At 31.9% G+C, this 20,140-nt stretch overlaps 1 protein-coding gene across 3 annotated transcripts in view; it reads left to right on the top strand.

Moving 5' to 3' along the window:
* Positions 1 to 639: 639 nt before the first annotated feature.
* mesh (sushi domain containing 2 mesh) overlaps positions 640 to 20,140 on the top strand; it is a 53,918-nt gene continuing 34,417 nt past the window's right edge. Inside the window, exon 1 of one of the 3 annotated variants that reach the window (XM_085960607.1) lies at positions 640 to 1,180. In XM_085960607.1, the coding sequence (XP_085816733.1) occupies positions 769 to 1,180 (412 nt within the window). In that variant the 5' untranslated portion in view covers positions 640 to 768. The remainder of the gene's footprint in view (positions 1,181 to 20,140) is intronic. The other 2 variants (XM_085960608.1, XM_085960609.1) reach the window with 2 other exon arrangements.

Below are 20,140 nucleotides of genomic sequence, written 5' to 3'. Positions count from 1 at the left end.
TTATTAACATTTAAAAAGATGTGTCTGTGCGATATAATTTGATGTGATATTTTGATTGATATATATGATAATTCACGCGTAGAAATTGGTAATATAATTATTTTGTGTATTTTCTGGCGAATATATGGCGAAGGGTTCCATGTTACTTGGGTACCTACCACAAAATGAGGTCGCGATCAGTGATTCATAATATGCTGAGTGCCAACAACTCAATAAATCAACTGGATTTATTTTAAAACCGGTAAAATACACGGAATACCCTTAACCCTAGGGTTCCGTGGAAACCATTTGGGGAACACTGCTGTAAAAAGTCACACTTCCCGTGACCTTAGCGATAGGTAGGGGGGCCGCTTTAGGATGTGGGGGCCATGGCTCTAATAATTATATGTAGCTATTTTTTTCTAATGTGTCATGTGTTATGTCATTTTAGATTTATATGTGTAAATACGTTATTAATTTAAAAGCAGATACTAGGATAACCCTAAAATGCCTATCGAAAATGATAACGCAATTCACAAAAAAATACTCATGAATCACCAACATTGAGTGTTGTAATCAAATCCACACCTTGCTAGTCTCTTATCATATCTCAAATACCTGCTTCACAGATAATAGTGATACAATGATAAGAGCAAAAATTGCCTCAAACAGTCGCCATTAGGGATATATTGCTTGAACTATACGACCAGCCTTAAAAATTACTGTGTTAAAAAAGCGATTTTCTAATATGAACGTTACAAAACGCAAGTTATAGAATAAATTTTCGTGATGGGGACCTTAAAGTTGTGGGCGTTTGTGCTGGTGGCGTTAGTGGCGCTGGTTTCCAACTGTGGGAGTTTAGCTCAAGTTATACACGAAGAAATCACGCCTGGTGCTCTGGTACCGGATGAAATACTTCAGACTGATAGAATAAGTTTATTGGATATTGAAGGTGACAAGAAAACGGCTACTGACAATGGATCCAGAGAAGAATTGGACGTGAAAACCGTGGAATTTAAACCAGCTGCAGTTGAGGCGGTTCCAAGCATTCCGGAAGAAACTGAAGTTGTGAAAAAAGAGACTGAGGTAGTCAAAGCGGTGGAGGCGAATCCGGAGCTGATTGTGAAGGCTGGAAGGTACTCCATGTTCGAGGAAAGTCCGTTCGCTTCACGACTTGAAACCAGCATCGATGAAGGATACGGTAAGCTTTTTTCTATATTAATAAGTGTGTGGTTGAAATTTTGCTATTTGTCACATTTTTTTGTATTTTTATATATCAAACATAGTCGGTCTTAGAGCCGATTGAGCCCAATCAAGCGTCACATCTTAGAGGCGCCGATTGTGATTATAAAAAAATATTCATAATTTTACATGAAGATTTGAGTGTACATCATATAAATCGTGGGCACTCACGTTTTATATGATGTATGGACCTAAAAAAGTTCTCTTTTTCATTTCCAAAACTAGGTACGATACTTTTCTTTAGTAAAAATGTTCGAAAAGATAAGAAAAATATATGCTCGTTGTTATTTTATCAAAATGCTTAGGTTGTCAATTGTTAATTTTTTTAACGGAAGGTCCTGTATACTTTTACTCTGATCCGGCCCGGCATTTTCTAGAGCCGGTCCTGGTTTCAATACGTCCCTCAGTTACGTTCAATAAATACGACGTGCGCATTGATTTAGAATTGCAATCCAGGACAAAATTTTCTCTCCTAGGATTACACCTTCTTTGTGACATTCCTAGGGACATCATACCTGGTAACGGTATCGGTATGGTGTCTAAACGAAGTATGGAAATATCAGTCGTCAATACTTTTTTGACGTCCCTAGGCCATTCCTCGTCATTGCGGATCACTATTTCTTTCGGTCTCTGTATTTCACTTTCTGTCTGACTAAAGATTGCAATACCGGTATTTCAAAACCGGTATCCCAGTATTTTTCGATAACGAAATACCGGTTTTAAAAATCAGTTAATACCGATATATTCGTAATTGAAAATGGAAAAAAAATGTATTAATTAACATAAAAAGCTTAACAGAACTGTATTTTTGTCGGATTACGCGATGTCTAGTTTACTTCCGTGGTTTTTCATCGTCTTTTGGTGACCAGCAATTACAAATATTATTAAATATTGATATTTTAAAGATATTTTTATATATATAATATTTATTGGTAGATACTGTTTTTTCCAATTATTTTACGAATACTGGTATTAATAGCGAATAATAATAGGAAATACCGAAATACCAGTATTGGTACTTTCATTCGGTATTGCAATCCGTATGTGAGACTGTTGCCATCTTCACTTAGTCGGACCATCGAGCAGGAGACCCGACTCTTCCTCGTCGGCTCTCAATGTTTCCACTAACAATAAGCATATCTAATGTACAAACGAACTGGAGCGTCATGCGTTACTTAGGGGCGCCAAAATATAAAGGGCGGCAAATGATGGAACTCATACGACCATTAGAAAGCAGTGGCCGTTTTCAATGAATCAAACGATGCAGTCTCTTCATTAGCAATTACCGACATCTCAGTTTGAAAACTCATAAGGGGGTCTCCAAACTTGTCAGCGCCTTAGATTTCCAAGAAAACCAACCATTGTTTGGTAGTAGGTTTCGTAGAAATGCTATCATCCTCAGTAGATTAAATTATTTATGTAGATTTTTTTTTTAGATTTTTGTTGCATTTGTCTGTTTAAGAGTTTAAGTTAAGGATTTTTTTGAAGAGTTTTTAGCAATTTGAGATTAAAAATTAAAGGGGACACCATTCTAAATCTGCCTAAGGGCGGCACTTTTCCTAGAGACGTCACTGCTCTGCAGACAATATTATAATACTCGTATATCGGAGACCCAGGCCTTTAGACCATCATTTACTTTAGTACCTAAGTATACATTAGGTATTGTAGTGTAAACAAGATGCACTGCTTCCTATAGTGTGTAATCCTGAAATTTACAATCAAAATATATGTTTGAATTTAGGGGATTTTCGATTAGATTTGTTTTTAATTTTTAACAAAAAAGACAATTCAATTATGCTTCTTGTCGTCAACTAGATATGTCATTTTAAGCAAATATATTGAAATTTTAGAAAATAAGAATAATATAATAATAAAATAATAGACTAGAGGTGATTATCTCCAATTTTTGGGACTACGAGTTGGACAATAATTAAATATATAACTTTGCATAAAGTAACTCATCAATCAAGACAGTGAAGCACAGAACACGGGATTAAAATATGATATGTATCCTGTAATCCCAGATTAAAAATTCTGACCGAGATTGCCCCCCTCTACCTTTCTTACTGTCAGCAAAATGGTTTACTCTAATATCCAGCTCTCGAAATGGAAAATTTTACGAACTGGACCCTTAATAATTTTACGAAAATATTTATCTAATTATTACAACGTTTTTATTAGGTCGTATTCTTATTTGTCCAGTAAAAATCTTGCAATCGATTTTTAACTAACTTCCCGACTAGCTAGACATTTTAAACTTTTAGAATATATCAAAACACGATGCCAATACATTATTTTAATACTTTTAGCCATTTTTAAGTAGAATTAAATTCATTTTCAGTTAATTCCGTTCTGTATGAAAAGTTATTTCGGAAGAAATCCGTAATCCAATCCACTATTATTGGTTGCTAGGGTCCTAACAACTAAATTATTAATATATACGTGCGTTACTATGGAAATCGATATGAGTGTCAAAATGACATTTCAGTATTATTTCTATCAAATACAATATTTTTTGATCGTTTAAGCTAGTCAAGTCAAGTTTATATGATTCAACAGAAAATTTAAAAACGTTGTATATAAAAAGTTCTTTTTATCTTGTAATTATTTTATGTATAGTTTGTAAAAATAAGTGTGTTTGATTTTGATTTTGTTTTGTTTGATATGGCCTAACGTTCAAATCAAACGGACAAATTATTTTTTCCAAGAGACGAAGCAAAGCTGCGCTCCGGTGCGCTCCGATCATTTCGAGCCCTGCTTATATGCACGTTCATATTATACCTTTCTTGGTTGTAGAGATTTTCCTCCATTCACTATTCATTACGCTATTTACCTATTGAATATATTTTTCAATATAACTTTGTTGGAATAACATAGGTAATATCAAATTATTATTTTACCTATAATTATAGCGTTGACGTCATTATTGATTATTGCGCCATTTTCGTAGAATTAATCTTATCATTTTTTTTATATCTGATAAGATAACAAATACCTGTAGGAGGTAGGTGAATAGCAATAACCAAAAGTTATCAATAATTGTATTGTACCTATATTGTATGAGTTTTATGTACCTACAATACTAATTACACATAATATGAAATACTTCCCAAACAACTGAGAATGTATTGAAATCTCTTTAAAAAATATATATTGTTTGATCGAGTTTACAACCAAACCACACGATTTACCGGCTATACAAAATGACTACATATTGTAATATTATAAAATATTATATAATGTTTTCAAACAATCATCCAAAACTATACATTAGATCAGTTTTTCTCATTTAACGGATTAGACCGGGTGCACTATATTACTACCGGATCTAGGGATTCCAATCCCGGGATCCCGAGCTATTTTCGATACCTATGAATCCCGGGATTGATAAACATAATCCCGAAACTTTCGGGATTGGTTTTTTATAATTTTTTATGGAAAATATAACAGAAAAAATACTTTTAATAACAAATAACTACATTAGAAATAAACTGAGTTTGAATGAAGTTTGATTTATACCCATGTGTAAGTTGCCGATTCATTTTATTTTTTCACATAAATTAATAAAAATGAGAAAGATTGGAAAGAACAATGCTTCGCACTATTAACAAAGTAATTCCACCATGATCTCATACGTTTTACGGCAGTTTCATATTTGGCTGACTAATTAGATTTATGAAGCGGAAAGGCCTAAGTACACCATAATTTGATTTACTATTTTAAATCTCGCTAACCCATTCATTAAGTCTTTAGTATCAGAAACAGCAATCTCATATTAAATTCACATTATTATTTATATTACAGTATTATTTACTCCATTAAACTTATATATTTCCAAGATTGAACGTATACAATATTAACAATAAATGTCTTAAATAGTATAAATTATACTAGATTTATTTTTGACCGATTTTATCAATGTTATTTGTAAATATAAAATTTTTACATTAACAATCGAAAAAAATGCCAATCCCGGGACCAGTCCCGGGATTGTCAAATTGTAATCCCGAAATCCCGGGATCAGAATTTGGTTCGCGATTGGATTCCCTAATCCGAACTGAGTTATTGAATATTATGTTTCATGTTTTAGTCCTCAACTTGAGTATATGAAGAAGTGCTAAAAATGGTTTTGTATGTAATTGAAAATGTGTGGAATACTTTTATAATAAAGTTCTTTCTATCACATAAATACCAATTCAATTAATGAAGTAAGTAAGGTACATACCTACTTAGAAAAAGTAGATAATGTAAATTTATCAATGAAACTCTCTTTTACACCCCGTAAGGTTTCGATGGTCATGAACATGACGTCATAGTTGCAAACTTTTGTTTCATAGACAACAAATGAGTCATATCAACAATCTAAGTATAATTAAACTAATCATAGTATTAATCACTTTGTACTATTCATACTTACTACATCCGGTGAGTCACACATTTTCCTATAAAATATAGTTCCCAAGTAGATAATGAGTAATGACAAATTATTGAATGCATATTGATAAAACATAGACATAAGCTAATCAAAGTTTACTGATTGATGATAACTTATATTAGGCAGTAGCGAAGGGTGGAGGTAAGCTGTTAAGATTCGAAGTGAATAGTACACACTAAACTTTTTCAATCATACTTATTTGTTTTCATTGAACTAAGGATACAAATTGCAGATGGTGCTAATTAGTTTTTAAAATACAATTAAACCCCGCCTAAGCCAAACCATAATAGTTCAGGTATGCTATGTGCGATCCGACAAAAATAGTGCACACTTTTCAGACATACTCTTATTTGTTTTCATTGAATTACGAATACGTAATATTATTACAGATGGTTTTGGTTAGTTTTTTTAAATTCATTAAGCCCTGCCTAACTAAACAATAATAGATAATACATATTATTATACATATATATAAAATATTTTAAATTAGATAAATAAATATTTTTGACTATTATCTACCTACCGTGGCTTGGATTAGGCTGGTTTAATTGAATTTTAAAAACTAACAAACACTGTCTACAGCTACACATTATAGTCTTAGTTAAAAGTAAACAAATATGTTTGACTGACGAAGTTTAGTGTGCACTATTTATGTCGGATCGTAACAGCCTACCTCCACCATTCGCCACTGATATTAGGGTTCGTCCATATATGACGTAAATTCATAATATTACGGCTTGTAGAAAATTTAGTAAAATAAAACAACAAAAAAAACGAGTATAAAATATTCCGAAATGAAATTTCGAATAGTAACGACAAGGGGTCAAATTAATATTTTATAACGAAATCTGACAATGGGGTAAGGGGAGTAAAAATATCTAAATATTATGTTCATATTATATAATTTTATGGGTAATTGGTATGTTGAATAAACCATTTTGAATAAACGTCTACGGTTGGGATGAAAATCTGTGTATGCAATAGGAGTAAAGTAAAAGCTTTTCCAAGCTTTCGTAAAAGCTTATATAATAATATATTCTGTACAGCATCATAAGAAAATAAAATACTTGAGTGTATGCAGGTGTCTTTATAGTACAACTAAATGAAGCCGAATTCTCGTTAGCATCATCAAATAAAATCATCTTATTGTTTATATATACGTATCTACCTCTCATCATTATCATTATAAATTATAAACCAATTCCATTCCTACTGGTTGTGTGCGTTACGTAACGGTGTAACGGCACAATTCCGCAGAACTTAACTATCGTGTCGATCTATCGGGCTTTAGGTCATTTACTACTGTCCAACAAGAAGATTTAGGCAACAGCTGGAGGTTGCTGTCGTCGACTAAATGAGAGGAGATTGTTAGTTCACAGTTTTAACACGTGGACAACTCGTCGCTGACCGGACGTCGCTATAATCGAAGTGCGGTTAAAATGGGAGGAGTTTACAGTTTTAACACGTAGCCAAGAAGATCTTGTCGTACAGTACTTCTTTTCTACTTACTACCGGATGACTAGATTTGTCCAGAAATCACTTTATCAAATAATTTAAAAAATGTTACGAAGTTTTTTTCTCATAGTTAGCTTTATCAAAATATGTACTTATAGAATCTCGATCTACTTTTCGAGAAAATGGAACTTGAATATTGCATTAGTGCGCATCGTCGTTTTGCGTATGTGGCTATTTTAATATTACATGATAGTATGGCTTTATTATTTTGATAGTTTTATGTATATTGCGGACAAGCGCAGTATGCGAAGAACGATTATTTTTATGACGTGCACCCACTTCATTATCGACTGAGCTAGTTAGTTTTATTTTACCACGTTTTTCTTAGCTCGTATTCTTGTTTGTCCGGCGGTTGTTTATCCAGTGCAATTCTTGCAATCGATTTTTAACTAACGTCCCGACTAGCTAGACATTTGAAACTTTTAGAATACATCAGAACACGATGCCAATGCATTCTTTTAATACTTTTAGCCATCTTTAAGTAAAATTGAATTCATTTTCAGTTAATTCTGTTTTGTATGAAAAGTTATTTCGGAAGAAATCCGTAAAAAGTAAAATACTATTATTGGCTGCTAAGGGGGTGGTCCTAGCAACTAAATTATTAATATATACGTGCGTTACTATGGAAATTAATATGAAATATCAAAATGACATGTCAGTAATCTATAATATTTTATTCAGTACCTACCTATTTCTATCAAGTACAAAAAAAAGTATTTATTAATACATAGAATTGTCAAGTTTATATGATTCAACAGAAAATTTAAAAACGTGGTATATAAAAAGTTCTTTTTATCTTGTTATTATTATGTCTATCGGTCTAACTAAGACAAGTGGAAAAATCAGACGACGAATATTTTCTTCGTTCATAACTATAATATGATTCATGTGTGTGAAAATCAGGGTTTTCATATGACTTGATCGTTGTGTTTATTACTTATATTATATGTTGCAGCTTAGTTAGTTATTAACAAAATACGTTTTCTTTTCGTCTGTGATTTGGTTGCATATTTTTTACGAGGTGATTGCACCATTTTTATCACAAGCTTGAGTCAACAAAGTAATGTGTGTAAATAAATAACGTCTCTACTTACTCTCGTGTGCACACATTTATGCTAGGTACCACAATGATTCTAAAAAAGGAAAAGTTGTAGGTATGTAATAATTGTTTATTGAATAAACTGTGGATATAGGTTTCAGGTAGTAAATTCTGTAGTATATTTGTACATACGAGAGAAAAGGCTTGTAACCCCCAAAAATATATAAGTAAGACAAACACAATATTAAATTGAATACGTGTATTAAATAAGGCTCTAAGTACCAAAAAGTAGTATTGCCTGTATTTACAAAATACCGAGTCATTGCAGTAAAATTTCATGAAGCAGACATTTTGAAAAATGTAGTTTTACAGTGTGAAGCAATCACGGCAGCTTCTATAATTTTAGGTATTAAGAACTCGCAAGTGTCAACACGTCATCGTCAGCTATTTTATATTGAATGCCGTTGACCACTGCAGTGCTACTTACACCATTATAAAAAAACACGCCAACGGACTTACAACGTCGACAGATATAATTATTTTGCTGTATTTTTTTGACTTGCTTGAGGCACTTAGACTATAGTTGAAGTTATTGGCATTGGTATGTAAAACATTTTTCTATAAAAATGTCAGTTTTTATTATTTTGGTACTTAGCGCCTTAATTAATACACGTATTCAATTATGACAAATTAACATTTGACACAAATGTATTATGAAAAACATCAAAATCTTCTGATTGTTCTCATTAAAATAATCAGTGACGTCCCTAGACAAAATGCCGCCCCTAGGCAGCGTCAAAATGCCGCCACATTTTTTTATACAATATTTTTATCATCCTTTCATGACTCCAATATCTAAGAAATGTGTTGTACGAAAACATTACTAACAAGATGTATACCACTAAATGCCATCCATGCTTCAATAGACAATAGATATTGCGAGTCCACGGTTTCAGATACATTTAAAAATACGCCTGGCAACTTCCAAAACACAATTACACACACATTTTACACAAAATTGAGTAATTATGTACCTACCTATAATTCAAATATAATTCGCAAATCTGCATGTGGCATTGCTTTTTACCAATGACGTGACGTCCAAGGAAAACGGAAGTAAACTAGACATCGCGAACCCAACGAAACATTATAGTCTTATTACAACTTTTATAGTAATTAATACATTTTGTTTCCAACCAGATGAACTTTTTAATGGAAAGATATTTCCGTTATTACTTAGTTTAGGTGGCTATTTATATATATATATATATATATATATACATAATGATTCTCCTTGATTTACCGCCCTTTGGGTAACTGCCACCCCCAAGCGACGCTCAATCTGCCTATACCCACGGGACGTCACTGTAAATAATGCAGAAAACTATGGATAAACAAATTTTCACTCCCTGGCAAGACCGAACTTTCACGGATTACGGGTTATGGGTGTTATATTATTCTCAACACGATTAGAAATTGAACAATGATGGCGGAATGGTTTTTGATCGGTCGCACGCAAATTGTGTCATAAATATGTAAAAAGTGTACATATTATATTCAGTTGTAATGATAAAATGATTTCATTGAGATTTTGAAGGGGAAATATTAACCTTTCCTCGATTACCTTTCGTAGAAAAAATTTTAAAATTAGCCATGAAGCCCGCGTGACCCCACCGTATCATTTCATTCGCATTATATGCTCGCATTATTCGCATTATATGCATTGAGCTCCTGCTGCAGGAGTACGAGAAAGGGGATATGTGAATCGTCACGCTGTAAACTGAGGAGGGAGAATAGTTTGAACATGACTGCAATGAGTGTTCAAAAAAAGACCAAACCTATCATTTTCACGACGAATGTGAAATTGAATATTTCTTTATGATTATGAAAGACACGTCTTAGATTATCTACACGTTGATCCTTTATATTTATTTTAAACAGTTGATGACTGCATAAAGTATTTTTATTACATAAAATAGTATTCTTTTAAACCTCTCGCTCTAATGTTTTAGAACATAGTCATATTTCAGTACATCCATGTGCAGTGGTGTTAAGATGTTTTATATTTATTAATTTTTAAAAGCATTTATAAACCCATTAGTAAAATTTGTGTCGACATTATTATAGGGAAATATTTACGATAAAAAATTATATTGATAATCTCTGTGATCTCAAATTTGACAAGAATTAGGCATTTTATTATTCAAAAAATGGGCAAGATTTACACATTTAAAGATAATTCTAAAGATACTCATTATAAGCTATGTCTTTGTCCATTCAAATGTGATACACATTCTACGAATAATGTTTGCTTTATAATAATTATTGACCTAAGAATAAGGCAGTATTTTTTTTGAAATACGCCATATTGGCATTCCCCAGTGGTTAAGCTACAACATACGGCCATAGCACATACATTGACAAACGATAAATGAAGTAGGGAGTAAGATCATGTTAACGCGCGTGTTTGAAAATGTACCAAACCGAAATTTTTTTTTTTTTTTTTTAAACGGCTTCAAGCTTAAGGCCCAAGGCTTCAAAATTATATAAATAGATCATAGACGCGGCGCACGCCCCCCCTTAAGTTGAAAAACGACAACGGGACTCACCACTGCCACTGCCAGTTTTGATACTGGATATTAGATCACAGATACTTAAACTTGAACGTGTCTATATCAATATCCATAATTTGACATTTTACATCCACTATTTTCTTCCTAGTTGTTTTAACTGATTGGTTGTAACCATTTGTTCAATCATCAGATATGCTAGCATGCAAAATCACCTCATAACTGCTACAATAGCCGTTTATTCAATAGTCACGATCTACCGGTCAAATCGTTACCAACAAAACCCAATTTTGTCATGGTACCTATCTACATGTTATATTATATCCCCAACATTCCGCAGTAGGCATACAGATAGTTTTACGTGGATTTGTTGTACCTAAATAACTATTTCTTCAATCACCAGGTATACTTAATGTGACCAGACGTCTCGTTTTCAGGCGGCGTGTCCCGGTGTCCCCGAACACAGCTTCGGGACGCCAAAATGTCCCGTTTTCGAAAAGAAAGAAACTTGTGACCAAGATACAGAAATATATGATGACTTTTATCTAATTACATATTACACCGCAAAAAGTGTCTGAATGGAACACTGGGAATGTTTCAACTGATAGTCGTTGGTTGGAGTTGTTCAAACACTTTCGCGTCAATAATTTGTATCACAAAAAAATCGTATAATTATTGAATATATTTTATGTCTGCCCGGCACTAATGCACCAGTAGAAAACCCTTTCTCTCTTATGAATAAGTTGTAAACGAGTGAAAAAACACAGTTGAAAGTAGATGTCCTTAAAGCAATATTAATTATCTTCTTCGACCATGTCCAATCCTAATAGGATCATATGGACCTCCACAGAGTGGTGGTTTGTATTAACAGATTTTATTTTTACGAGAAATGTATATGACATGAAAAAACATTACTATCTTGTCAATTGTATTGTATGAAAGTGTGAGGCGCCTAAAATGGATAAGTACCTACCTTTTTTTAGGTGTCCCGGTTTGGGGGGGGGAAATAAATGGACACGTTAGGTATACTAGCATGTCCAATTCGGCTATAAACCATCTCATGTCTGCTGCAATACCCGTTTCTTCAACAGCCAGGATTCCCAGTCCAGTCGTTGCCAACAAAAACCAACTTTTTCGGAAGTCGGCGTTCTTCATTCGCCTTGTCCAACGATGGCGCATGCAGACATCAATCCATCAAAATCGTAAATAAAGATTGCATGACATTCGTGGAGAAGGATTTGTTGCATGCTGCATCATGTAGATTGCTTACTCTCAACTAATCCTTAATTGGATATGTGGATTAAGGGTTTTATCTATTATATTGAATACCTATTACCTACCTACCTACATTACGCACAACCTTTCAAAAATATTTTATTTGGTGTTTTCTTGATAATTTATTCACTACGCAATAGGTAGTAGGTAGGGATTGCAATACCGAATGAAAATGTCAATACCGGTTTTTCGGTATTTCCTATTGAATACCGGTATTAATACTGGTATTTCTGAAACATTAAAAAAACAGAAGTAGGTACTTATCAATAAAAATATAGCTATTAAAATCTTTTAAAAATATTATTTTATAGCAAAAACCTACATACCTACATTTATTATGTTGACATTTAAAAATATGTATTGATCATAATTGTAGAACTACTGATTTTTTACAAAGAATTTGAATATATTGATAATTTTAACAAAAGCCCTCAAAATTTCATCAACTGCAAATAAGTCCGACTGCAGGAAAAGCTTCTTAAATTCAACGCTTGTACAGTCATCAATAATTATAGAATAATTGAACATTTTTGTCATGGATGTTTTCTATTTCGAAATAATATTATGATAATTCATCACGACAATTAGATAGAAATATATTTGATGAAATTTGTTTTATTATTTTTTTACCTCTGTTAGATTCACTCAAAATATTTGCATTTTAGCAGCACATAACTTATACTTAATTCATTTTCAAAAACGTATATGAGTGTGCTTTCTTAATACCGAAAATTCCGGCATTTTGAATTTTTAAAACCGGTATTGCAATCCCTAGTAGTAGGCATGCTTTTCCTCTATCTTTTATTTGGTGGGTTCTTCATAAGATTATATTAAGTATATCCTATTCTGTTTAAAAGTCTATCTTATAATTAATCTCCATCGCCATGTTTAATACCTCAATTCAGACACTCAATCAGTAACTATAGATTATGAGTTTCGCATTCTGGGTGCTCAGTTTATGTTTTATATAGTTACAAACTACTTCAAACAAAAAAATACTTTACTACTTATTTTCAGACCTATTTTACAACGTTTTTCTTATCTCGTATTCTTATTTGTCCGGTACAAATCTTGCAATCGATTTTTAACTAACTTTTCGACTAGCTAGACATTTGAAACTTTTAGAATATATTTTTTTAAATTTTCTACAAGCCGATAAATTATATGATTTTAAACATTATTTTTCAATCAATTTTCACTTACGAACCAATTACCTACCAATTGCATGAATGTCCATTTTACAACGTTTTTATTAGCTCGTATTCTTGTTTGTCCGGTGGTTGTTTGTCCAGTACAAATCTTGCAATCGATTTTTAAGTAACTTCCCGACTAGCTAGACATTTGAAACTTTTAGAATATATCAGAACACGACGACAATGCATTCTTTTGGTCATCTTTAAGCAGAATTGAATTCATTTTCAGTTAATTCTGTTTTGTATGTTTCGGAAAAAATTCGTTAAAAGTAATACATTGTTATTGGTTGCTAAGGGGGTCCTAGCAACTGAATTATTAATATATACGTGTGTTACTATGGAAATCAATATGAAATATCAAAATGACATTTCAGTATTTTATAATATTTATTCAGTATTTCTATCAAGTACAAAAAAAAGTATTTATTAATACATAGAATTGTCAAGTATGATTCAACAGAAAATTTAAAAACGTTGTATATAAATAGTTCTTTTTATATTGTAATTATTTTATGATTAAATTGTGTACAACGGGTGTATTATTACATAGTTTAGATGAAAAAAATCAATGATAATTAAATATTTAAAATTTGCATCCGCTGTTTCTACAAACCGATAAATAATAGGATTTTAAAGATTATTTTTCAATCAATTTTCACTTACAAACCTACCAACTGCATGAATGTCCATGTTTATCTTATTTTTAAAGCTTTATCGATTGTTTTAGAGATTTAACTGTGTTTTGCGGTTTGGGGGTTAAATTAAACTACACACGTTACCTATATTATGCACCTAACCCTAATACATTAATCTAGGTTTATTTCCATCATTTGGATATACATATTGGTCTAATTAGATGAAGATAGTGTTGATTTATTATTAAATTATGTGTAGGTATTATGCTCCTAATATGTCGTCGGCAATCAACGAATGTTTTGACAATAAAAAACAGTTGTCCATTGAAAAATAAAATATCAACCATGTTTTTATTATTATATATTAGTAAAATAAAACATGTTTTGAAATCAGCATATTAGTAAAATATACCTAATTGGTTAACGCCCACGGTGGCCGCGCGGCTTAAGCGTTGGACTATAACGCCGTGGGTTCCAGGCTCGAATCCTGGGTCTGGCAAGTACACGTATTGTTTTTCAATTTGTGTGTGTCAGGGTATGGACCTAATAGGTTGCGCAAGTGGCTGACATCCATTTCTCGTAAAAAACCAAATCTGTCAATACAAAACCTCTACTCTGTGGAGGCCCATATGATCCTATTAGGATCGGACATGGTCGAAAGAAAAGAATTGGTTTTCGGTAGGTTTATACCTTTTTTCTTGACCATATTCGATCCTAATAGGATCATATTATTATGCGCACCCACAGAGTGGAGGTTTGTATTAACAGATTTTGTTTTTACGAATACTGGGTGTCAGCCACTTGCTCAACCTATTAGGTCCATACTCTGACTCATACACAACATTTAAAAAACAATATGTATACTTGCCAGACCCAGGATTCGAACCTGGGACCAACGACGCTATAGGCCAGACGTGGGCAAATGCGGCTCCTCCCAATCTCTTGATAGTAATATAGGTATTTACTTTCCCCATGACACTTGTATTTTCGCGACTGTTCCTTTCTAAATGACGTGACTATGGTGTGGCTTTAGTTGACCTCATGTATGCCCATCCCTGCTATAGGTCGACGCTTAAGCCGCGCGGTTATCGTGGGCTACAAAGATGAATTATTAATTCAAACAAATGAAAGATGCCTGCCTAATCAGTGTGTCGAGTACTCATATTTAAAACAAATGTGTTGAAGAAAGCATTATTCTATACTAGAACTATAGAGCCTAGATTTGTGAAAGTAAAGCTGAAAAAATCTGGTGTACTAATAATTGTCATACAAACTCTGAAGAGTCAGAGAGGCGTGTATTGTTTTTTTGTATATTAATATCGCACTCAAGCTTCAACAAATATGATAGAGAAAATCACAGAATGCTTCACCCAACAAGAAGGTTTTCTTTAATATCTTTGGTTCAAAAACTTCAATTCAGAAGTCATATATTACACAATGAGGTATACATTATAAGAATAACATAGATAATAGTACTATTTAATTATTAATATATTAAAGAAACTTAGGTACCTACATGGTTATTTAAACCTAAAAATATACATAATAATATTATATATATATATATATATATATATTAGAAAATTAAAGAAGCTCACTCATCATAGTTAAGTAGATATCCTTCACTGTAATCAATCATCAATGGAACAACCGTTCTTTTTTACTTTAACATTACGGTCAGTGGCAAATAATACTTTATAATAAAATAAGTTTTTATTAATTTCTATATAGATAACTTCGATTTGACAACAATCAAATATTTTGTGTGCTATTAGGTATTGGTTTGTAGGATATTATTGTGGTTTACATTAATAAATACGATGCAATGGTGTATGTTTATATTGCATATTTTCCATGTTATATTTTTAACAAAATTTCTTTCGTATTTAATCCAAACTTTCATTGTTTCACAATAACAAGTAATTACGTATCAATCAAAGTCTATTTATAAAGATTGTGATACACTTTTTTGTTTCGACACGGACCGATAAAAAATGATTTGTGGAGATTAAAAAAAGTAGATAAGACATTATAAATCGATAACTACGTACCTGTGATTTGTTTTCAGAACGTTCTAGAATGATGGCATAATATTATTTTGATCAATTTAACTTTTATCGACCTAATACAGGTAAATTATTAACGGGATTTTTAGTGGTTTGTTAATTTCTTTTACACGCTGAAAAGAAACTCACGTTAGATCAAACAGTAAATAAACTACTCAACTAAAATTAACCATACTCAACAAGAAATAAAATTCTATATTATTTATTTATTTAAAAAGACACGCCGATCACGTAACAAATTATTAATTCAAGACGTTCACAACATGACAAATAAAAAGTACAAGTAAATCAACTTGAGAAAAACTAGGTAGAGGAAAAAATACAAAGCAAAAAAATAATTTTATAGGAAAGAAATTAAAAAAAAATCAAATTAAACAATAAAGTAGCATTTAAAAACAGAATGCATAATGCATCGCTTAAAATGTCTACATATCTAGGGAGTGTATTGATCAGCCACACAGCCCTCGCTATTGGTGCCTGGTGAGCCTGACATGAGGAAACAGCTTTCATCCAAAATAGGTCATGGCTGCGACCACGCATGTAATTTACGGCTGCATAAATTTATAATAATTATATTATAATATAATTATTATAAATTGTATTATGTAAATAATATATTATAATATAATTCATAATTAACCAGAATATCGGGATTGGAAACTATACCACGTGAGACTACGAGACTGAGTGACCTACGAGCTTCAAGAGAATGAAAGGCGAGCATTCCTTAAGATAGATGTTGAAGTATATTTTTACTATATAGATAGAACATAATTGTATGAAAATGAAGCAGGAAGAACAGTTAGTATAATTAAGTTAGCTGCATGTCGCTTAGCATTGCAGATTCGTTTGTGCACACTACTGTCTTGTTTATTTGCCAGAACTAAACTCAAATAAAAACACTTTGTATTAGTGTTTGTTACAAGCGAAAAACCTTTATACAATGTCACACTTAACTTTGCCATAAACGCATCATAATAATGTTTTATTAATTACTATATAGGTGCATGGCCATTTAGAACACGAACGGTGTCGACTTGTACTGAAACATTTACACTATAATGAAAATGTAGCTATAACTGTTAGTAGGTAGCTATGTGAAAAGACAGACCGTGTCAATTATATATAGGGAAGCAGGTAAATACACAGAATCATCATTAATTAGAATATTTAGATACACAATCACAAAAATCACGCGTCTGCATGCGCACACAGAAGCTAAATATGGTGGTTATAAAGAATAGCCGTCTTTTTTCAATGCACCAATATAAAATAGTAATTATTTGTCTGTGGTTGCCAATTCAACCACACTAAAATCGTTGCAGAATCGTCAACGGCAAAGTGTTGTAATAGGTACTCAAAGTTTACAAGACTTCCTTCTTTTATAATAATTATACTATTATTTTGGACTTGGAAAAGTCCAAGATTCGAAAAACCGAAAGTTTACACAATAATTTTAGGTTCACTTAAAAACAGTTAATTCCATAAATTATTAAATATGCAGATACATATTCCAAAGATAAACCTTGAATTTGTATGAATAGCATTATTTTTTTATAATTTCTTACTGAAAACGTTGACTAGGTACATCGAATACGAAACATGTGCGACTTGTACAGACACCAACCATTCACATTGTAATACAAATGTAGCTATAACTATCTGTATTTTACCACGTTTTTCTTATCTCGTATTCTTGTTTGTCCGGTGGTTGTTTATTCATTACAAATCTTGCAATCGACTTTTAACTAACTTCCCGACTAGCTAGACATTTGAAACTTTTAGAATATATCAGAACACGATGCCAATGCATTCTTTTAATACTTTTAGCCATCTTTAAGTAGAATTGAATTCATTTTCAGTTAATTCTATCTTGTATGAAAAGTTATTTCGGAAGAAATCCGTAATCCAATCCACTATTATTGGTTGCTAAGGGGGTGGTCCTAGCAACTAAATTATTAATATATACTTGGGTTACTACGGAAATCAAAATGACATTTCAGTATTCTAAATTTGTTTGTTTGTTGCAAAATACCAAAAAAATGATTTGTTGACAATTATAATTGCCTTGTTTATCCTAAATTATTAATAATACATAGAATTGTAAGGTTTATATGATTCAAAAGAAAATTTAAAAACGTGGCATATAAAAAGTTATTTTTATTTTGTAATTATTTTAATTTAGTTTAAACAATAGTAATTGCGTGTAATAGTTGCCGAATAATACTAAGTTGTCTATACCAATGAAACCATACAAAATTTTACGGAAATCGGCATCAAGTCCAGTGGTGTATCTAATATTAAAACCTCATAATATAGTCGTCGTCCAATTTTCCTGTAGAATATATTATGTACTGCCTATTTTCACAATTATTGTATTTCGGTATGCTGAAGGCAGCCCCAAACGATGCTTATTTTTTGCGTCGTACATAGGGATTGCAATACCGGTATTTCAAAACAGGTATTCCAGTATTTATTAATACCAAAATCCCAGTTTTAAAAATTCCAAAATACAGAAATTTTTAGTATTAAGAAACCACACTCATTTACGTTTTTGACGATGGATTTAATGTTATTTCTTCATTAGTTTGTACTGTATTTCCTATTTAATTGAGTGTATAAGTTGTGTGCTGATAAAATGCAAAACATTGACTGAATCCAACATAGGTGAAATAAAAATAAAACACAATCAGTGCTCGAAATGGAAAATTTCACGAACAGGAACGCTGTATAATTTTCCGAAACTAAGTACTTATGCTAATCCTTTCTTTACGTACGTACGTACTTTTGATATAAAAATGCAACAATAAACTTTAAACTTCTTACGTGGATCTATATTGGGCAGGTTGGTAAGGATTGTCAGCGCCGCAGGCGAAATAATCTTGTTTTAACAAAGTATACCGTCAAAAATTGTATTATTCTTTATTTTTACTTTATCTACCACTATAACCAGTGCATGATACCTCTACCACCACTCGTCACTGATTATAACTTACTGTCTCATTTGGGATAGATAAGTTTGTAATTAATTAGTCATAACAAACAACATATCCACATAAGTACCTTATAGATTCAAATTAAAAAAATATTTACGTACTTATAGAAAATTTTACAAATTCCATTTAAATACGAGCATAGAATATCAAACATCAAGAAATAGTATTAAAATAGTGTTTAAAAAATAAAGAAATAGTATTAGAAAAAACAGTAAGTGCCTACCTATACCAAGAATTTATAAAATAGCGTTCACATAAACTCGTTCTCACGCAGGTGGAATATACGATTATCCGAAGCGATTTGGTTGAACATAGTTATTTCCTGCCCAATTATCATTAGCAATTATTGCACCTTGGCAGAACAAACAACTTAGATTATCAAGAAAGTTATAAAATAATATATAATAAAATCAATACTAAGTACCAATAATGGCAGAGTTCTCATTTGTACTGGGTAGATATAAGTTGGAAAAAGTACGTAGCCTAAATACCTAGCTCTCTTTTTAACTTTCAGAATACAGTATGTAAGCATACGTCTTGAGAAATCAATCGGATAAAACCATGGATAGTATCCACTATCCACACAGCTTTAAAGGATTCTCAAAGATTTATTTTGAACCTTCTCCACTATAAGGGGCATAAGGCCGTACCTACATCTAATAAAAGTTTCAAGTCATCCAAACAACGTAAACATAGCATTATTTGTAATTAAATTACCAATGGTGTGTCATTTTCATTTATATAAGATAAAACATGACGGAAGGTGAAACTCAGGTTGCTAAGCGCGATTCTTATAGAATAATATAAAATTGTCATTAATTAGTACCTACTATATTCAACATTATAAGGACTAATATTGTATTGTATGCATGTTATGTTACAATGGTGATGCTTTGGTTACCATTATTGTAATATACATCCACCACCGTATTTATTTAATAATCTATGACTAACACCACCTAAGATAATTAGATGTCCGCACTGGACACATAGGTACCTAATTTGTTAGTACCTACTTATTCTAAACGATTCAATCTATGTTGTTTGTCCTTCCCTACTCACATTATTATTGCCATGGAAATGATAATAGGTACCTACATACAATACAGATATTATGATAGTCGTACATTTTTATTAAAGGATATTCCTATATTTTTTTTAAACAAATTTACAAACAAAAATAAAGTAAAAGTTC

This window comes from Rhyacophila brunnea, unplaced genomic scaffold, assembly GCF_057557595.1.
Source record: "Rhyacophila brunnea isolate RB1 unplaced genomic scaffold, BYU_Rbru_1.0 scaffold_12, whole genome shotgun sequence".
NCBI classification, from domain to species: Eukaryota; Metazoa; Arthropoda; class Insecta; order Trichoptera; family Rhyacophilidae; genus Rhyacophila; species Rhyacophila brunnea.
This window is presented reverse-complemented; position numbering and strand designations above follow the sequence as displayed.